This window comes from Calypte anna, chromosome 2, assembly GCF_003957555.1.
Source record: "Calypte anna isolate BGI_N300 chromosome 2, bCalAnn1_v1.p, whole genome shotgun sequence".
Classification (NCBI taxonomy): Eukaryota; Metazoa; Chordata; class Aves; order Apodiformes; family Trochilidae; genus Calypte; species Calypte anna.
This window is the reverse complement of record NC_044245.1, coordinates 32,209,423-32,227,619: the sequence shown is the minus strand read 5'-3', so window position 1 is coordinate 32,227,619 and position 18,197 is coordinate 32,209,423. Positions and strand designations below refer to the sequence as shown.

Genomic DNA, 18,197 nt, shown 5'->3' with positions numbered 1-18,197 from the left:
GAGAACAAGCTGCAGTTTCTGACTGCAGTGTAAACCTGGCCCTGGAGGAAAGGGATCCCACTGATACAGGTATGTTACACTCACAGTTTCAAGGCATTGATTCTGTAATTGCAGTTTCTTCTCACCAGCCTGGTCAGGAGAGAGGTTCTTGTTGCTGAGCAGAGCTGTGTTTTTCTAACATTTAACTTGACAGACCTAACCATGATCTGCAATCTGAGAAATGCTTGCCCTCTATACAGGGTTGTGCAGGAGCATGAACTGCACTTACATCAAAATACCAGTGTCTGTCCCTAAGTGGGTCTTTTGCAAGTGTCAGAAACACTAGTATGTCTTTTCCATTGCCCTTCTATGTGTTCTACATAAAATACATAAACCAAAATAATAACCTATTGCATCTCCTGGATATTCTTGCTTGCTCCCAAAGATGCCAGCTGAATTCTGGCCCTCATAAACAAAAATCTGCCCAGGATGGGTTTACTTCTCACTGCTTCACATTAACTTCACATGAGAATCATTAGAAGTGCTTCTCTTTCAGTCAGCTTCCCTCAGATTTCTCTCCTGCATCTTAGTTGGCTAAAACTATATTTAACCAGTGTCTAGCAGCAGGTGATAAGAGTACTGCTTCCCTCTATAGCTAGAGTAAAACCCTAGACTCTTTTCCTCAGCATGTGCCTCACATTCTTGGAGATTTCATAGTCTGAAATCAGTTTTTAAGTGGTGCCTGGATCAGTTTCTTTGCATGGCAGCTCTGTGCAGGAGGGTTCATTGAGCTTTTCAGGATAGTGTTAGCGTTTTTCCAGTCAGTTTTGGTTGTTTTGTTTATTGTTGGGCTGTTTTTGTTTTGTTTTGGGGTTTTTTTGTTTGTTTTTTTTTTCTAATGAAAACACTGATGATGGCTTCAAAGCAGCACTGTTACACAGCTGGATGAGAGCTTCTTTACACTTGACAGTGGCTCATGCACTTCTTCCAGCTCCTGGTTATCACCCCGCTGCCTTGCACAGACCTGAGACTGAACATGTGTGGCGTGGCTGAATTATTGTCAGGACCTGCCACTTGGCTGCTTTCACAGCTTAATTACACTCCAACACTGTAATTTTGAGACTCTTTAGTTTAGTAATGCCTGAATTAAGACCTTTATCCTTGGAGACAATCCAGAAAGCAGATTATTCCTTGTGCTGGGCTGCTGTGGCCTGTCCCAGCATGGCAAAGGTTGTTCTGGTTGATGGTGAGGGATCAGCCATAGCATGGGAATTCTTCAGCACACCCGTGAAACAGCTTTTGTATTCACCACAAGCTAGGATGGGCCTCTTGAGGTCCCTTAGAGTCAGGTCATCTCCTCCCTCTAGCAGCTCTTGGTAGCCAGCATGACTACTAGGTTGCCTCAGGTCACCTGAGTGACAAATGGCCCGGTTGTGTTAGGGGGCAAATGAGTTTAAACTTATTTTTGCACATTGGCTTCACACCCCCCCAAATACATACTGTTTATGGTGTGGGAGATACGGTTCTTATCAAGCTACGTTTTCCCCCTCTGTGCTCATCTTCTGATTTGAGATAAAGAATGTGCCAAACACATACCAAGGCAGGAGCTTTACAAGCCTTCAAACATCAATTGTAAGAGAAAAAAATAAGGAGAAAATTGTGCTCTTGAGGTCAGCAAATCTAGAGGCACCCCAGACAAGAATATTTTGAGATTGCTTTGGATTTACAACATTTTACTTGAGTAGCAAATCCAGTTTGTGATGTCAATAGTAAAACACTTGAGTGTGTGGAAACAAACTTACGTCTCTTAAAGCTTTCATATTTATCAGGCCTTTATTTAATATTGCCAGGCACTGATCTTTCAAGTAGCATCAATTCCTTACAGCACCTGAATTAATTTCCTTGCTCTCAGGGAGTTATGCAGTGGTGAGTGGGTCAGCAGTCTGGCTAAACTAAAGTGTTTCAGATGACACAAGTGTAGTGCTGTCATCAGGCATTCAGCAAGACCAACTTGTGATATCTGGGCACAGCAGAAAACAACCAGCTGGTGAGCTAACAGCAGCCTTCCTGCTTTCTGCAGAAACCCAAGGTAAATTTGAAAGAGTAACTATAGAGTTGTGTCAGAACAAATGTCTTAGGGTTTTCTTGTGGTAAGTGTCCAGGATCAAATACAGCTGGCTCCCAGGTAACATCTCACATTTAATCCTCTGAGACAAAGGTTTTTGCAATACTTGACACAAGGATGTGGAGCCTGACATCTGGGTGACCAGCTAAATGGATGTACATTTAATGGATGTATGGATGAATGGATGTTCATTCTTTTAATGCTACTATGGTGAGAAAGGACAAGGATATTTATTTTCTACTGGGGAGTGCAAAAAGCAGTGTAGTTTGTTACCCTAATCTTGTTATTTAGAGGACTTGATATGTGAAATGTACTAAAGTTCATGAAAGAAACAACACATCCAAATCTCCATTTCTGCATACTAATGTCCAATCTAACTCTGTAATTTTCAATGTGGTCATAATTTTCACTGGACTCATACAAGCCACTAGTAAATATTTCCATAATGTTTGCAAGAGTTAGACACGTCATAGATATTCTTGAGCTCTGGACTGAATCTCAGAAATCTAGATTTTGTTGTTGTTTCTGTAGGTCACCTAGATGGATAACTTGAAAGGCTACCACTCCCTTTATCTCAGTTTCTTTATCTGTAAAATTGTGATAGTTATATTCACTAGCTTTTAAAAACCATTTAAAGATAGGCATGATTAATTACTAAGTAACGTTAATTTTATCCTGTAACACACAACTGCTAATGCACCAACTTACTCACTTTCATACTAGTATCTTTATTTAAACATTCACTATTCTTACTCTGACATAGCAAAACACTCCTTTTGCCAAACAGCAATTGCAAAGAAGCTTTTATCCAGCGCAAGTGTAATTAGAATAGTAGAAAAGTGATGAGATCCTCATCAGCTTTGAGCTCAAGGGGACTATCTGGTATTTTAAGTCCAAGTAACTGAAGTAGTAAAACCAATTTCCAATTCAAGTCTGCCCTCCACTGGCTTTAATGAAACACTGCTAATAGCTTTTGGATCAATAATGCCTTTCTGTAATGAAGTGAAGGAACTAAATGAAGAGAAACTGATACTATTTATGAATTGAGACCTTTAGCCAGCATTTATTTTTAATACTAGATAAATAATGTGTAGATTTATTTTTAAAGTCTAGGCTCACTGGCAGGTTCTTGTTGTTGAGGTTTTCAATAGCCCACCAGCATGTAATTCACATCGGAGTTGCTGGGACTAATATATAACGTGGGAAGTAACATTCTGCACATGATTAAAAATATTCTTTCTAGTAGAAAGAATACTGAAAAATATTTTGCTATTATATAATTAACAATCCAAATATATAGTGCTACATGTACTAATCAACTACTAATGTCCTAAAAGAGACCAGTATCAGTCTAGTCTACTACTCCAACTAGAAGCAGTCTTTCCCCCTAAAATACAAAAGGAGAGAAAAAGAATTGTTATTGCTGTGTTTATAAAGAGAGAACTTTCCATCACAAATCCCACATGCAATTAACTTATCTCTTAACGCAGGAGGACTCATTTTCCTTTCTATATTTAAAGTGGGAAGATAATTGGGGGGAAGCTATCTTAGTTACACAGATTCAATCAGCATGATTTCAGCCCCGAGGTGACATTTGTGTCTGGAATACAAAAACTTGTACCATTATGCCCCGGAGGATGTGCTCAAGCTGGAAAGCTTCTGCTCATTTTTCCTGTCATCTTCATGCTTTGTTACTCTTAACAGCAGATAATTTCTTGTGACTGCTACCTAAATCTAAAATAAAGGAGCAATGTATGGGTTTCTTCAGATGTGCACTTAATATATGATAGAAAAAAGGGCAAAGAACAGAAATATTAAACATATGTCATTTTACTTGGACCTTTGAAGTGCTTGAAAATCAGGATCACATTCATAGCTTCTGCTGAGTATGCCTAACAGACCTTATAAAGTAGAACAAAAGGAACTTTCAAAATTTCCTTGGACGTCCTCTGCATCTGCTTAAATTCTTGTTGAAATGGCTACCATTCAAAATAAAATCTTTAGGAGTCCATACAACCTCTTATGGGAAGAAGTGAAAGGCACACAACTAATCTGCCCTTACTTTTTGTCGGGCTTTTGTTTGGTTGTTTTTTAGGTTTTGTTTGGTTTTTCTTTCGGTAGGAAGTAATGTAAAAACCTCCTGAAACCTCAGTATCACTCCAGTATGTACCGTTACAAATCACTCTCTTAAACCAGGCTTCCAAAAAACAGTATCTAAAATGACTGTCATTCTGCACTTCTAGGGGATTACTGTTGGAGATGTTTAATAATCCTAGCAGAAAATCAGCAGCACTGACAGATATATTCCTGAAAGGTCACTGGTGTTCTGTGCATTAATAAACAGAATATCAGATATACTTACAGATTGTGAATAAGGCTGTCAATGTATAGAGAAGATATGCTTGCATGTCTACTTAACAATATTTTAAAATCAGTAAAATCTAAATACATTTGTCTAGGCTAAATATGGCATATGATTATGCTCAAATAGTCAAAATCTGGTCAGAAATTATGTATGAAGGGCAAAAGGGACAGCATTTTAAGACATTAAGCTTTATTTTGATAGAATAGTAAGAAGTTCCTTAACCATCAAATGTGCTTTATTGAATCCTGGTAGCACTATACAAGACTTGCAAAGAAGTAAAAAGCTCTCCTTGATACCTTCTGGTATCTATGAAAGGCCTTAATTGCTCCTCATAATAATACATAACTACTGATTATAACCTTCCATGTGTTGAAGATCTCAAAACAATTTTCAGTGAAATCTGAGTGAATCACAGTGAAATGTGAAAAAATAAAGACAGACATAAGTGCTGACACTTTCATCAATATTGGTTCAACTTCAAGTTCTGAAAGGCAGTTCTTTCTAGAGTGTTTCCTTTAGTAGGAAGCTCAGGACATGTATTCTGATGGAGCTTGGCAAAATGAGGCACGAGCAGCTCCTCACCTTGTTAGTCATGGTTAGGGTGTGCTGAATTAGAAATATGAAAAATAATTTGTTCTTAAGTTTCTGATGTGAGTTCCCCCTGAGTGAAAAATGAAGATAAATTAATTCAATTTAACTAATTTGTTCAGCATTTAGATATACTTAGAAAGATTCAGTTTATGCATATACATGACACAGTTACTTTGTTGACTGATTAATCGTATTCAAGATCTAAAAATATACATATTTTTACCTTTCCTATTATGCTCTGAACTCTTATTTGCATTATGAGTTGTTAAAACTATTACACTAACAACACTAAAACCCAGACTATTTTTGAAGAACTGAAGCTTTAAATCCTGTTTAAATTAAATCTATGTTAAATTAAAAAAATAATTTTTACTTTAAAATCTTAATTTTGACCAACACCCTTCCTGTTTTGGATGTGTCAAAGGAAAAGGATACTTAGGGATATTCACAGTAACTGTAATGACAGATAATTTTTTTGAACAGTGACAAGGTAAAAACCAGAACAAACTTGCATTCTAGCAGAAAACCCACACAGACCTGGTGTATTTCAACTCAGAGCTTTCTGCTTTACAACTTGTTTACTCTTTGCTTATAACCAGGAGATAATCAGTATCTGCTTGTTGTTGTATACATCTACCTTGAAAAATCTGAACGAGTGCATCCAAGAGCACTACTGCAAATCAGCGAAGCAAATGCTGCACATCAATTAGTTAAATTTTCAACTATTTCATTGACAGAAAAAGTTGTTTCAGCAGCATATTTATTTTTGGGGGATGGACGCTAAGAAAGATTCAACAAATGCTCACTGAAGAGAGGAAGCAGAATGTGACTTCTAATTATGTTTCTTATTTTTCAAATGCTCCAATTTTATGTTCTTTATCAAAGAGAAATATTTTCATATGCAACGCTGTCAACTGATGCAAAGACTTACTGTCTCAGTTTCATGGTTGTTTCACCTTAATGCAATTTACTGAAGTCAGAATTGGTATAAAAACAAGCATACTGAAAGCAAAAACTATTTTGGAAATGAGAATATATTCACTACTTTACTCATCTTGTTTCCATTGCAGTAAAAATTTGCCTAAACCAAGCATCTTTTCAGTCCTTTGAAATCTTTATAGATGTATGCAACAGCACTTCCTTCAGCAACAAAAATCTGTTGAGATCTCTTGATGAGTGTAAGAGGTTTAAGTTCATATCTTTTGAGGAAAATCCTCCTACAGCTACTGAAATTCACTACTCAGATACTAAAAAAAAAAAAGCTTAATTTAAAAACAAAGAACGCATACATTTGGATGTTAGTTTTGGCCTCAGAAAATCCTTTAATCCATCAGATTTCTGCGTATCACTGAAATTATGCATGGAATCAGATGACAGTTTTCATCCTCGGCCAAACATTGCAATCACAAAAATATGCATTTAAGAACTGTTGTGATTTTAGAGGAACTACCTATGTTAAAAGGTAGCAGTATTTTTTAAATTTTAATTTTTAACCCATTTTCATTATCAAATGGAGACATGGGGAGAATGTGAAAGTCAAGTTTCAAACAATACTAAAATTTGCAGCAGGTAGTATTAAATTTTCAAGCACAACAGCAGATCTTCTCAAAGGTCTAAAAGCATTTCATGATGCTCTGTTGAATGCTATCTCACCTCAGAGTGCTGCTTCACCTTCACTGGCCTCAGCTGCTGCAACGAAAAAAAATTAAACTATTACTGTGTTTGCACTCAGCTCTATATGACCACTCTATTTTATTTTAATTGCAGTTATTGTATTAAGTATACCAAATTACTACATTTTGCCTTTTGTTCCTGCCACTCTAATAATTTTACTACTTTTAAGTATCTGACAATCCCACTCTTTTAGAAAATATCCCACATCAGACAGTGACCAGTGTACAGCCAATGGGTATAACAGAAATTAATTCTGTCTAGATTTTAATCTAGACAGAAATTTTTATATGCATTACTGCTCTGTATTGCAATTATGTTTTGAAAATAAGTAAAAAAACTCAAACATATTCACCCCCAAGTAATCTAGGTCTTAGCAAGATTCAAGAAAGTGCCACTTTAGAATTCTGCCTTTCCTACATGACATCATTCACCAGCCTTAGTCATGTTCTTTTGACTGTAGTGCTTTCCATTTCAATTTGGCTCTCTATGAAATGACAAGGAATGTTTACCATACTACTAGTGCTGCAGAGTAGCTGGGATTTATTAGACTAAATGAATGGGAATACTGAAGTGGAATGAAAGAAAAGGACCATCATTACCAGGGGACACTAAAACCAGAAAGCGTAATTGCAATAAGTAAATGAATGTCTAGTACCATTTTTATTCAAGTCTGAGATATCTACCATCCTACCTTTGAAATCCAAGTTCCTCTTAAGCAGAGCCAAACTCAAACTTTGTTCCCAAGCAGATGACTTTAATGCAGTCTCCTGACACTAAACTGAAGGAGAAATCTCCAAAGTGAGAGTGATACAGACATAATGGTGGTCTGCAGGGATTTGCTAAGTAGTTTACAGTGATTTTTCACAAGCTTTACTGTGCACCTTCACTTTGCCTCCTTCTTCAGCTGAGTTACATGAACTCTGGCATGGGTTTACTTAGTGGTGTGTGGAGATACAGCTCTGAAAGTCTGCAGCTCTTTAACCTGAAATATACACTTTGCACCAATGAACAAAGACAAAACCATCAAAATGAGTGGCAGTATTTCCCTGAACAGAAGACTAACACTTAAGAGATTCATTCCTGTCTCTAAGAATTTAAATCCTCTCCTTTACCCATAAAACCAGAAGCATTTGGCTGGTTTACAGTTGGTGGTATTTCTTTGCTATGAAAACACAGCACTTGGAATTACTGCTAATGAACTTGATAAAACAGTAGGGATTAAAATTAAAACCTCTCCACTTTTATTCCAAATTTTATTGTTGCTGCTGATTACATGAATTACGAGGAAAAATACATTTAAGGAGGGTTTTTTTAACAAAAAATTTTCAACACACAGTATTACTAAATGTCTTTTGTCACTCCAGCAACTGGAGCTCTTGTTTTTCTTACTTAATGGAATTACCATGTTTTGGTCTTCACTATCAAAAAGCCAATACCAACAAACCTTGAGTTGCCACCATAAGTTACAAACATTAATTAGTACCCACAGCACACCCACAACATCTTACTTGTTCTGTCTTCTCCAGGCAAAGCTGCTTCCATCAGTTTCTTACAGTACCAATTTCTTTGAGTGTTAATTCTTCCTTCAAAACAGCTCTTTGTTTCATGCCCAGTCACAGGCATAACTGGCTTTAGGGAACAATTTGATTGTTGCTCTTTTACCCTGTGGGATAAAACCCAATAGCTCACCAAAGGGCTCTTTAGATCCCCTAACATTGTAGGTGCAACTGGAGCCAAACAAAGGCACAGAAGACTTCAGAAATCAGTACAAACCTTTACCATTGGCATGCCCTGGCCTATTCCTCTTGCTCTGTCACTTGCTACTATGGAGAAGAGACCAACCCCACCTCACTACAACTTCCCTTTAGATAGCTGTAGAGAGCAATAAGGTCTCCCCTCTGCCTCCTTTTCTCCTGACCAAACAACCCCAGTTCTGTACAATGCTCCTTTTAACACTTGCTCTGTTAACCCCTCACCAGCTTCGTTGCCCTTCTCTGGACATGCTCCAACACCTCACTGTCCTTGTAGTGAGGAGCCCAGAACTGAACACAGTACCCGAGGTGCAGCCAGTGCCAAATGGAGGGGGAAAATCTCTTCCCCAGTCCTGCTGCCCACGCTATTCCCCATACAAGCCAGGATGCTGCTGGCCTTCTTGTCCCCCTGGGAACACTGCTGCTCATATTCAGCCGGCTGTTAACCAACACCCCCAAAGTCCTTTTCCAAAAGCCACTCTTCCTCAAGCAAGATGTCTCAGAAGTGGTGCCCAACAGGCAACACCTTGGTGGTTTGGGCACTGCAAGGCGTTCTTGCAGAGACCACGCTTTTATTAGTTAGAAAAGAAAGTGACGCACTTCTCAGGGCTCTGTGTTTTTAAGAAGCAGTCCTATGCGCTTTATGGGTATTTTTGATGTATTAAATCTAAAACCAGAATGCCTCTTCCCGTATTTCTAGTCACGCCTTCACTCCCGCAACTCAAGTTTCCACAGATTGAACACATTACAGAGTCTGGTACCAAAGACGAAGAGGCTTTTCCAGTTTCTACTACTTCAATTTTCCTTCTATTCCACCTCACCCGCTCACTTACCAAAAGGCACTTCCCAGCCTCCAGAACCGGCGTGCAAAGTGTGCACATAACTTGAGCGCTCCAGAAAAGAAACACAAACCCGCCAATACAGGACCCCACAGCCAAGACAGAAAAGGCCCGCCCCCCGACCTCCCTTCACCCTTAGAAAAACGCCCCAATTCAGCGGAATTCCCCCGGCCCCTCACCCCGGGCCTGGGTGGCTGTGAGATACGAGCCCGACCCGGTCATCCGCCCCAGCCAGCCCTGCGCATGCCCCCTGAGGAGCAGAAGCCCAGCAGCCGCCATTTGCTCGCCCTTCTAAGGGAAAACCCACCCCCACGCCACCGCGGGGCTGCCTCCTCCCACACCCCGGCGCCGCCGCCGCCGTGGGGTCCCGCCCACCGCTGTGACGCAGCGTTACAAGGGCGGTGGGGCTGGGCTCCTCCTCCTTCTCCTCCTCCTCTTCTCTGCCGAGTCGCCGGAATGCCGAAGCTTAGCAAGGAGGCCAAGCAGCGGCTACAACAGCTCTTCAAGGGCGGCCAGTTCGCCATTCGCTGGGGCTTCATCCCCATTGTGCTTTACCTCGGTCAGTGGCCGCGGGGGGACCGCCGGCTGGCGGACGTTAGGACGGAGAGGGATCGGGGGGGCGAGGAGGGAGCGGACACACGTCTGTGTGTGTGTGTGTTGGGGGTGGTGGTGTTTGCACTCCCTCTTCCCTCGCCATTCCTGCTCTCTTGGTTCTGTAGGAAGGAGGGGAATGGCGGGGGGGGGACGGGGGACAGCAGGCAGGGCACGTGCAGCGGGGAGGCTTGCCCAGCCGCGCTGCTGCCCTCGCTTCCCGGACTCAGCATCTCCCACTGCGCAGGCGCGGCCCAGGCAGGGTCCGGTTTGTGGGGGGGGGGCTAATGGGGGGTGGTGACACTGGGAGACTCGCGGGGTAGGGGCGGGAGCTTGCCCCTACGAGGTGGCTGCTGCGTGGTTTTGTTGTTGTTGTTTTTATAATTAGATTCTTTTAACAAGATTTTCCTCCCTTTTTCCCTTCCCGGAAGCAGTTCCCTTCCCCTGTTAGGGGCGGGCACCGGGGGGGGGTGGGGGGTGGTCGGGCCCCGCTGGGGCTGAGCGTGCCCCGCAGCTTGGCCGCAGTCGAAGCTGCGGGGAAATCCTGCAGAGCTTTCCGGCTGCTCCAGAAGGATTTCCCGGCTGCTTCTCCCTCGGGGAGTGAGGGAGCGCGGCCTCTGGCTGAGGCTGGGTTTCCAGCTGGGTGCAGGTTACGGTCTCTCCGAAAATGTCTCGGCTGTGGAGCGTTCAGGGGATGCCGTGGTGTCAGGCCTGGGGTGTATTTCCCCTTTCTCCGTGTCATATGGTGACGGCTCCCCCCTGGTAATTTTCCCGCTGAGTTTGGGCTGTGTGCCATCAGCTGCTCTTGTTTAAGAGCTCGGCCTGCTTCAGATTGCTGGGTGTGCAAGCAGGCCTGACACTTGTGCTGGTTTCTTCTGTGCCCAGGAGCCCTAGGAAAGCTGCCCTGCGTTGTGCAGCTGGAATGCTTTCTGCCCCAACTCTGCTGGGCCTGCTGGGAGAAGCATCTGAAAGAGGCAGCATCTCTGCCATCAGTAGAGGAGAGGAGGGTGTGAATCCCGTTTACAGTCAGAGCCAATAGCTATTAATTAACTGAAAGGAATGCAGTGTCCAATTTGAAGGGCTTTGGTTGCTCACGTAATAGGGAATAATTAGAAAAAAATTGGTCTCTTCAACAGTTACATACATGCTTTAGCAACATCCAGTAGAAGAGGTGACTCCCAACACTGGGTAAAACTAATTGGCAGTATTAGGTTTGAAGTTTAGTTACATTTGCAGTTTTAGTTTATCAGTTCTTTTAAATTGATAATTTTCAGGTGGAAATTTCAGTACTGTTTTAAAACCTAATTTTTCTGAAGTTGTGGTTTGGTTTTATTTTGGTGACAGTATCTGTGAATATGGGAATGATGCTAATTGTCTCGAGGCACAGTAGAGGAAATTAGTTATTTCAAGTCATGTAGAGCCATCTCACTCTTATTTACAGTTGTTCTAATACCAGGGTGCCTAGTATATTTCTGTTATGTAGCAGTAAGAAACTTAAATTATAGTAATTTAACTTCATACCACCTGAAAATGTGTGCTGTTCCACATCTACATTGACATCTTAGAAATTTGTTTGCTGTAATGGAAGACGTTAGAAGCATAAAACCATTCTGGTCAGAAAAGACCTTTAAGAACATTAAGTCCAACCAAAGAACTTCCAGAAATTTTGACGTTTTGCATTCTTCTGTGAGGCTTTCTAGGTCAAGATGGGATGCTCAGGGGTTATGTGAAGGAGCCTAGTGTGTGAATGGTATGTGAATGTGCAATTATAGATCATTGGTCAAGCTTTTTTTTTGTTGTTGTGTTTTTTAAAGTGGCTATCCTTGGTCTAAGTAGGTAAATTAGACCAGTGCAGTTTTGTTAAACCTTACTTGGTTATTTAAAAGTACCAGGAGAGAGGGAAGAAAAAGTGATAAACAGTGAAATATTCATACACACAGAGTATGACTTCTAATACAACTTCATGAATTTTAAAGCAATTTTGCTGCAAAGTATGGCAACAAAAGAAAATTATTCAGGATGTTTTAATAGTTCTAAATCACGCAATTATCTTCAAAGAGCTGACCCAGTGTCATGAAATTAGTCCATGAAATTAGTGGAAGTTTTTCCATTAACCTTTGTGGCCTGTGTTTCAGGCAAGCTGACACTGATCATTTTACACAAACAAGGGAAATAATGTATTTCTTATGTAATACACATTTCTATGGAAGAGAGTGTGTGGAACAGTGCATGAATTTCATACTTCTGCTTCAGTACTTGAAATCTACAGTCCAGCAGACATAGATAAACCTTAATACACTGAATTGTGAATTGTTTCTCTATCATGCGTTTGCTTTAGTGAGTTGGTATTTGAGTCATTAGCTGAGGATGAATTCTTTGTAATTTCTTTGAATTTTCCTGGGAGTTAGAATGACAAACCCCTTGTTTCCTTGCAAAGATTTGTACTAGGTGACTTTTCAAAAAGTGTCAGTAAACCCAGAAGATTTTAGGCTTAATTGATTTAACATTTAGAATTCTCTCATCCTAGATGGAGTGAACTGTTACTGCATTATTGCTTTCAAGTTCTGCATCAGATGTCATGGCAGAACCTTGCCTGCTAGGGCTCAACGTGCTCACATGTACCAGTTATAGGTGTTGCAGGTGATTCTGCCTTGCTGTGTTGTTTTCTGAACAGCACTTAAACTCTGCACGTTTGTGTGTGTGTGTTTATCAGTAGGTAAGTCTTGATCTTTGCCATAGGTAACTTCCTCCATCTTGCATAGCTAGCTGTCCCTGGATTTTAAGGCAGATAAAAATGCACGTAAGAATAAAAAAATAAGAATAGTCTGTACTTGTGTCTGTTTTCTCTGCTTTATAGCCCTGGTAAAAGTGTGTAATTTTTATTCAGGTTAGTGCACAACTTCATGCCATGACTCTGTTCTCAGTAGGCTTTCTTGTTTATTGCAATTTAAAGTGCTGGAATAATTAAGTGATTTAACTATGTAGGAGTCTGCACATAGATATTTTTATATATGCATACAATGTGTGTTTCACTTCAGGTTTTAAGAGAGGTGCAGATCCTGGGATGCCTGAGCCAACCATCTGGAGGTATGTATCAGCTCTGCATGTACATGCAAAACCAGTGCAGATAGTTTGGGATGTTGTTTCTGGTTGTTAGCCCTGGACAGCAGGAGTTGCAAAGGTTTCTTTCATCCAATATTTTTAATTGTTTAGAGTGAAAGCATTGCTGGTCATGGTTCTTGTTTCTTTAGAAATCCGAACAAGACAGTGAAAAACAAGTCCCTGGGAAGGCCTTTCTCTTAACCTTGCATGGCTATTAGAGTATGGGGTTTCGTGTACCTTTGGAGTGGAAACTGACCCTCTAAGCTGTTGTTTGTGTAAGTTTCTGCTCTGAGAAATAACTTTTCAGGAAACCCAAGTTCCTTCTGCTTTTGCAAATATGGTTGTAACACTGTTTAATAGCTGCATGAAATAAAGAGCTATTTATACTTCAGTATTAGCCATAGTCATGAAGCAAAGTGAATTTGCTCATGTTGCATTTTTCTTGAGGCACTTTTTGTTAGTGCTGCAATATCATGACATTAGTAATACATAAATTCTTGTAGTATTTGAGTTTTATTGGAGGGCTTCCTGTGGATCAGGCTAATTAGAGTTCTGAAGAAAATGTGATTCTCTTGTTTGCCTTGAAAGATCTTCAGTTACTGCATAGAACCAGGCATTCTTAAAGTAAATAATTTATGGGCTGTACTGTTTGCATAGTCATATATTAACTCTTCTAACTTCATATTAAAAATGCATGAAAAAATGTTTTTTAGGATACAGTGATTCAAGGGAGCTACTTTTAACAGTAGAAAATGTGAGAAAAACAAACAATAAAACAACCTTGGCAAGACCATACTACAAGTTCAGTAAAACCTTCCATTGTGTTAAGAACTAAACCAGTGGAGTTGTTTGTCTGATGACAGTGTATCTATTTTAGCTTCAGTACCAGTTTGATACTTTTTTCTTAGTCCATTAGATGTGCTTCTACACAGCATAAACTGTGTAGTGTATGAGCATTGATACTGAAGCATGTGTTTGGGTCTTATCTGAAGCTCATAGATGCTTATGTTGCTGTGCACCTGTTTGTGCTCTGTATGGTTAAATTTTACTTTAAAAATTACTTCATTTCAGTACATTTACAGGGCTGTTCCTTCAGACTTCTGTTTCACAAATATCCATTTAAAAACAAGTACATGCTGCAAATCTGACTTTTTTTCCTACACTCTCCTCTTCCAGTCTACTTTGGGGATGAAGGATGTGGCAGTCCTGTTCTAGAAGCAGCTGATGGACAGAGGAAGTGTCTGAAGATATGTACATTCCAGAGGATGAGGTGGACACTTACTCCAGATGGCCCAATCAGCTTGCTAATGACATAGGTTGTACATACAACCAAGTGGAGTTTATATGGACCTAACTTATTTGCATTACAGTGTAATTAAATAAATACAGTTTGAATGGATACACATTAGTTTTAAGTCTTTTACATAAGTATGATGGTTTTTGGTTTTTTTATTACAGAACCAGCCCTATTGTTGGTTTTTAGGTTTGGGGTTTTAAAGTTTTGTTTCTCATGGTGCCATTCAGCCCCCATGTGTATCTGCCTTATAATCTGTTGGGTAAAGGTTATTCTTTATTTTCACAGTAAAGAGAAAATTGAGCTTATATTTGAAACACCTAAGTATTCTTCAAATATTTATTGCCTGAAGCATTGGTAAGCTTCTGCAACTTGTCACTATGCTGATGGGTTTTTTTGTGGTTTTGTTTGGTTCCCCCCCCCCCTTCTGCTTGGATTTGTTCTGGATACCTTAAGGACTGAGAGATGACTGTTTTTTCCTAGCATAATCACATAGTAAAATGTACACTTTCCTGCCAAATTTTCCTTTAAATGCTATATATGTTTCCCATAATTTGGGATTATTGGAGGACACTTCAGAAGTGCTGTGTATGTGTATATAGTGCTCTTATTGTAAGAGGAAATTACTCTTACAAATGAAGAAAACAAGTATGCTAAACAATATACTTTGTTTTTAATTCTAAATCTTGTTCTTTGGAATATGGTTGGCTTGGCTCCAGTTGGTTTTCTCCCTTTTAACACTAAAATTCAAGCACAGAAATGACAATTGCTTGGTTTCTGTTCAGTAGAAGCTGCATTGGGTCAATTACTCTCTCCTCTTTAGAACATACAAGCTAGTTTGTATCTCTGCTGTGATTTTTAAAATAATGTTTATTGGCTTCCAGTTATCATTGCAACAAAATTACAAACAAAAGGTATTACATTATTTGTTTGAGGAATAGATTCTTCATTGTCTAATCTTGTGTGAAAATTCATGGTAAAACATTACACTTTTTTAAGGGTAGATGTGATTGGAAAGAAAATAAGAAATGAACCAAGAAGAAAATAACTGAAATACAAGAATTCTGAAAGAAAAAAAGCGTGAAACATTTATGAAGGCTAATGTATACCAGCTTGTTCCTAAAATTCCATTAATTAAAGTAGTTAAATGTCATAAAATAGTGGGGTGGCTAACGATAATAGACCACTGACAGGGTAATGGAGCAAGGAATGAATGCAGAACACTTGTGACCCCATACCCTGTTGCTAGAGCAGCTTTTCTAGTGCCTTTTTTTTTTTTCTAATGGTAACATCAGAGTAATGTAGCTGTTCGTATGTCTTAAATTATAAAAGGAGTTCAAATTTGGATTTTTTTTTGAGTGATCCTAACTACAACAGTAATGAAACAATCTGTTGGTACTTGAGTGGCTTTAGTTACAATAAACTTTTTTGCTTCTGTTGAAACAGCTGGAATAACCAGAGATAATCAATACCAAGATGTATGATACCCAGTGTAAAGTAACTAGATTTATCAAAATCAGATTTTGCATTTCACCGAAGGAATACTGAACCCAAAATGCAGCAGTGTGTGTATGGACCCAGACACCTGCACAAGTGTATTTCATGTGCTCTGTTGTGTGTCAGACATTTGGGGATGTGGTTTGTGGCTCTGTGGTTGCCACATGGTTTCTCTGGCTGCTTTCCAAGAATAGTAGTATTTGGCAAGAAGGAAAGAAACAGGGAAGTGTTCTTGTCTCATTTGTTAAAAGTTTTACATAAGCTTGGGTATATCGTGCACAGGATGAGTTCTGTGACCTCACTGTTGAAAATTTCCTTTAAAAGTAGTTGTAGCTCAGGGTTTTTTTGAGATTTGGAATTATAGTATAAATATTGCTTATGTAGTTATTGTTTTGAAATTTTACTTTGCCTCTACTGGGTAGCAAATTTTTGGCAATTCACCACTATGATGGAAATAAGTGAAATTATTTTCTTGGGGAAAAAAATCAAATATGGTTCAGTAAATGGCATAGAACCTTTAGCATGGCATAGAACCTTTGAGGGGGGAGGGGAAGCCTTTAATAGTGCATTCAAGTTAAATTGAATGCTGGTATGTAGGGTAACATTTTTCTTTTGTACAACCAGGCAGTGTTTAATCCAGTTTCTTTCTTTCTCTCTCCTGCTGCGTAACTAGAAGGCAAGTGTGACTACTTAAACACTCAGGTTTTTCCCCTGAAAAAAAGCAACAGAATAAGCATTAACTGGAAGTCTTGGTACCAAATTGCAAGGCAGCAAAATAACTGTATCAGATAAATTTTTTTTTCCAAGTTTAAAAGTGAAGAAATCTTTGGTAGCAGCATCTTGAAATTACTCGGCAGTTATTGTCATTTTCACAAAATTCAGGTGTACTTTTAAGAGCAGATCAGTGTTCTTTGAAGTTATATGTTGAGTGAATTCCTATGAAGAGTCTTAATTCCTTAAAATAACTTCAGTAAATATGCTAGCTTCAGTAAGACTTTTTTTTTTTCTGATGGTGCTAGGGAGGTTAGGTCTCTGGAGTAAAGTGAAGGAATGTTTGTCAAGGCTGTGGGCTCATGACTTGAGGTCAGGAATTACTTGTTTAAATGTTCTAATCTCTAATTTTTGCTTCTCCATCTTTATTGCAGTATAACCTAGGGAAGTTTTATTTTATTGTTGGGAGACACTTAAAAAAAGACAAACAAGAGCTCCTCTGCTTAACTTTTATGGATCTCTATGATGTGAGTCAGTAGCTTCTGCAGCTGAATATGGATTCTTTCCTGTAATGTGATCCAGTCCTGTGTGAACGCTTTTAAGTGTTGGAATAAAGTCAGTCAGTAGTGTAGTTGAGTGAAAATCGAGCTGTGGCTTCCAGATTTGAGCTCAAGGCTACAAGCTGAGATGTGTGAAATAAAATCATTGATGCCTTCCTGTGTGCTGTGAAGATAGTACTAACTTTGAGGTATCTTCAGCTGATCTTATCTGAGGCAGGAACTGTTTGGCTGTATGTCTTTTGGTTGAAAGGTGGAGGTGGAGTGTGTTTGTGGTTTCCTCTGTCAGGGAAATAGCCCATGTGGGAGGCTTTCACAGGAGCCTATTGTACCTAGTGACAATTGTGCAAGAAGCCAAGGGGAATGTTTCCACCTAGACCACTCTTAATGACATCAAAGGTTGCTGTGTTCATTACACTGCTTGTCAAAAATGAAGGCACCCTGAGGATTTTAATGCAATAAGAATACCCTGTTCTCCATCTGCAGTTCCATGCCCATATTTTTTTTCACATCAGGAAGATGTTTCTCCTTATCAGGGTGTTCTGGCCTGCCACCTCCTGCAATGGTGACAATGGCAGCAGTGCCTTTTGTTTGTTTCCATAGAGAGTGTATGTAAACAGGGGTTTTTCCTTGACCTAAAGCTGAAGAAATGGACTGTTTCCTCTCCTTTGGTTAGAGTATGTGTGGATTACTAGCCAAGCATCAGAGGTTATGGTGGGCAAGGAGCAATATGGTACCCTGAGTATCTTCTGAGTATCTTGTTCGTTGGCATGCTGATTTCAACAGCTGATAGTGGTTTTACCATTCAGGAACAATTTATGTATTTTCTTTAAAACTGCTTCTTCCATCATTGTGTTCATCTCAAGTCAGAAAGTCAGTTACAACCTGGTACCACTGGGTAATTGTGGTGGGCAGCAGTTTTTCAGTTGTCACAGCCCTGTTAGCAGAGCAGAGCAAGCTTGGCTCTGAGGGGCTTCTTGTGGGTGAGGGCACAGCAAACAGTGCAGAGGGGTAGGAAATACGGATAAGGTGAAAATTAAGTAAAAATATTAAGAAAAAGTCATGCAGATCAAACGAGCCACAGATCCTGTGGTACTCAGCATGTGAAGGGAGTCTTGTGA

At 39.8% G+C, this 18,197-nt stretch overlaps 1 protein-coding gene, 1 long non-coding RNA gene and 1 other non-coding gene across 3 annotated transcripts; 1 reads left to right on the top strand and 2 right to left on the bottom strand.

Moving 5' to 3' along the window:
* Window positions 1–4,686: 4,686 nt before the first annotated feature.
* LOC115597947 lies at window positions 4,687–9,591 on the bottom strand. Its single transcript, XR_003987287.1, has 3 exons — window positions 9,319–9,591; window positions 6,714–6,749; window positions 4,687–5,130 (listed from the first exon to the last, which is right to left on the bottom strand). It is a non-coding gene; the product is annotated as an uncharacterized LOC115597947 (long non-coding RNA).
* On the bottom strand, window positions 6,366–6,453 carry LOC115597965. The gene has a single exon (XR_003987307.1). It is a non-coding gene; the product is annotated as a small nucleolar RNA SNORD93 (small nucleolar RNA).
* A 72-nt stretch (window positions 9,592–9,663) lies between the features above and the next one.
* TOMM7 (translocase of outer mitochondrial membrane 7) lies at window positions 9,664–14,416 on the top strand. The gene is made up of 3 exons (XM_030446367.1): window positions 9,664–9,883; window positions 12,954–13,002; window positions 14,194–14,416. Exons 1-3 carry the CDS (start codon window positions 9,781–9,783, stop codon window positions 14,207–14,209), a joined length of 168 nt encoding a protein of 55 aa, XP_030302227.1. The 5' UTR covers window positions 9,664–9,780; the 3' UTR covers window positions 14,210–14,416.
* Window positions 14,417–18,197: the final 3,781 nt, after the last annotated feature.

Coding starts and splice junctions, on each gene's coding strand:
- TOMM7 (XM_030446367.1), top strand. CDS start 9,781: ATGCCGAAGCTTAGCAAGGAGGCCAAGCAGCGGCTACAACAGCTCTTC. Junction 9,884..12,953: donor CCCCATTGTGCTTTACCTCG/GTCAGTGGCCGC, acceptor GTTTCACTTCAG/GTTTTAAGAGAGGTGCAGAT.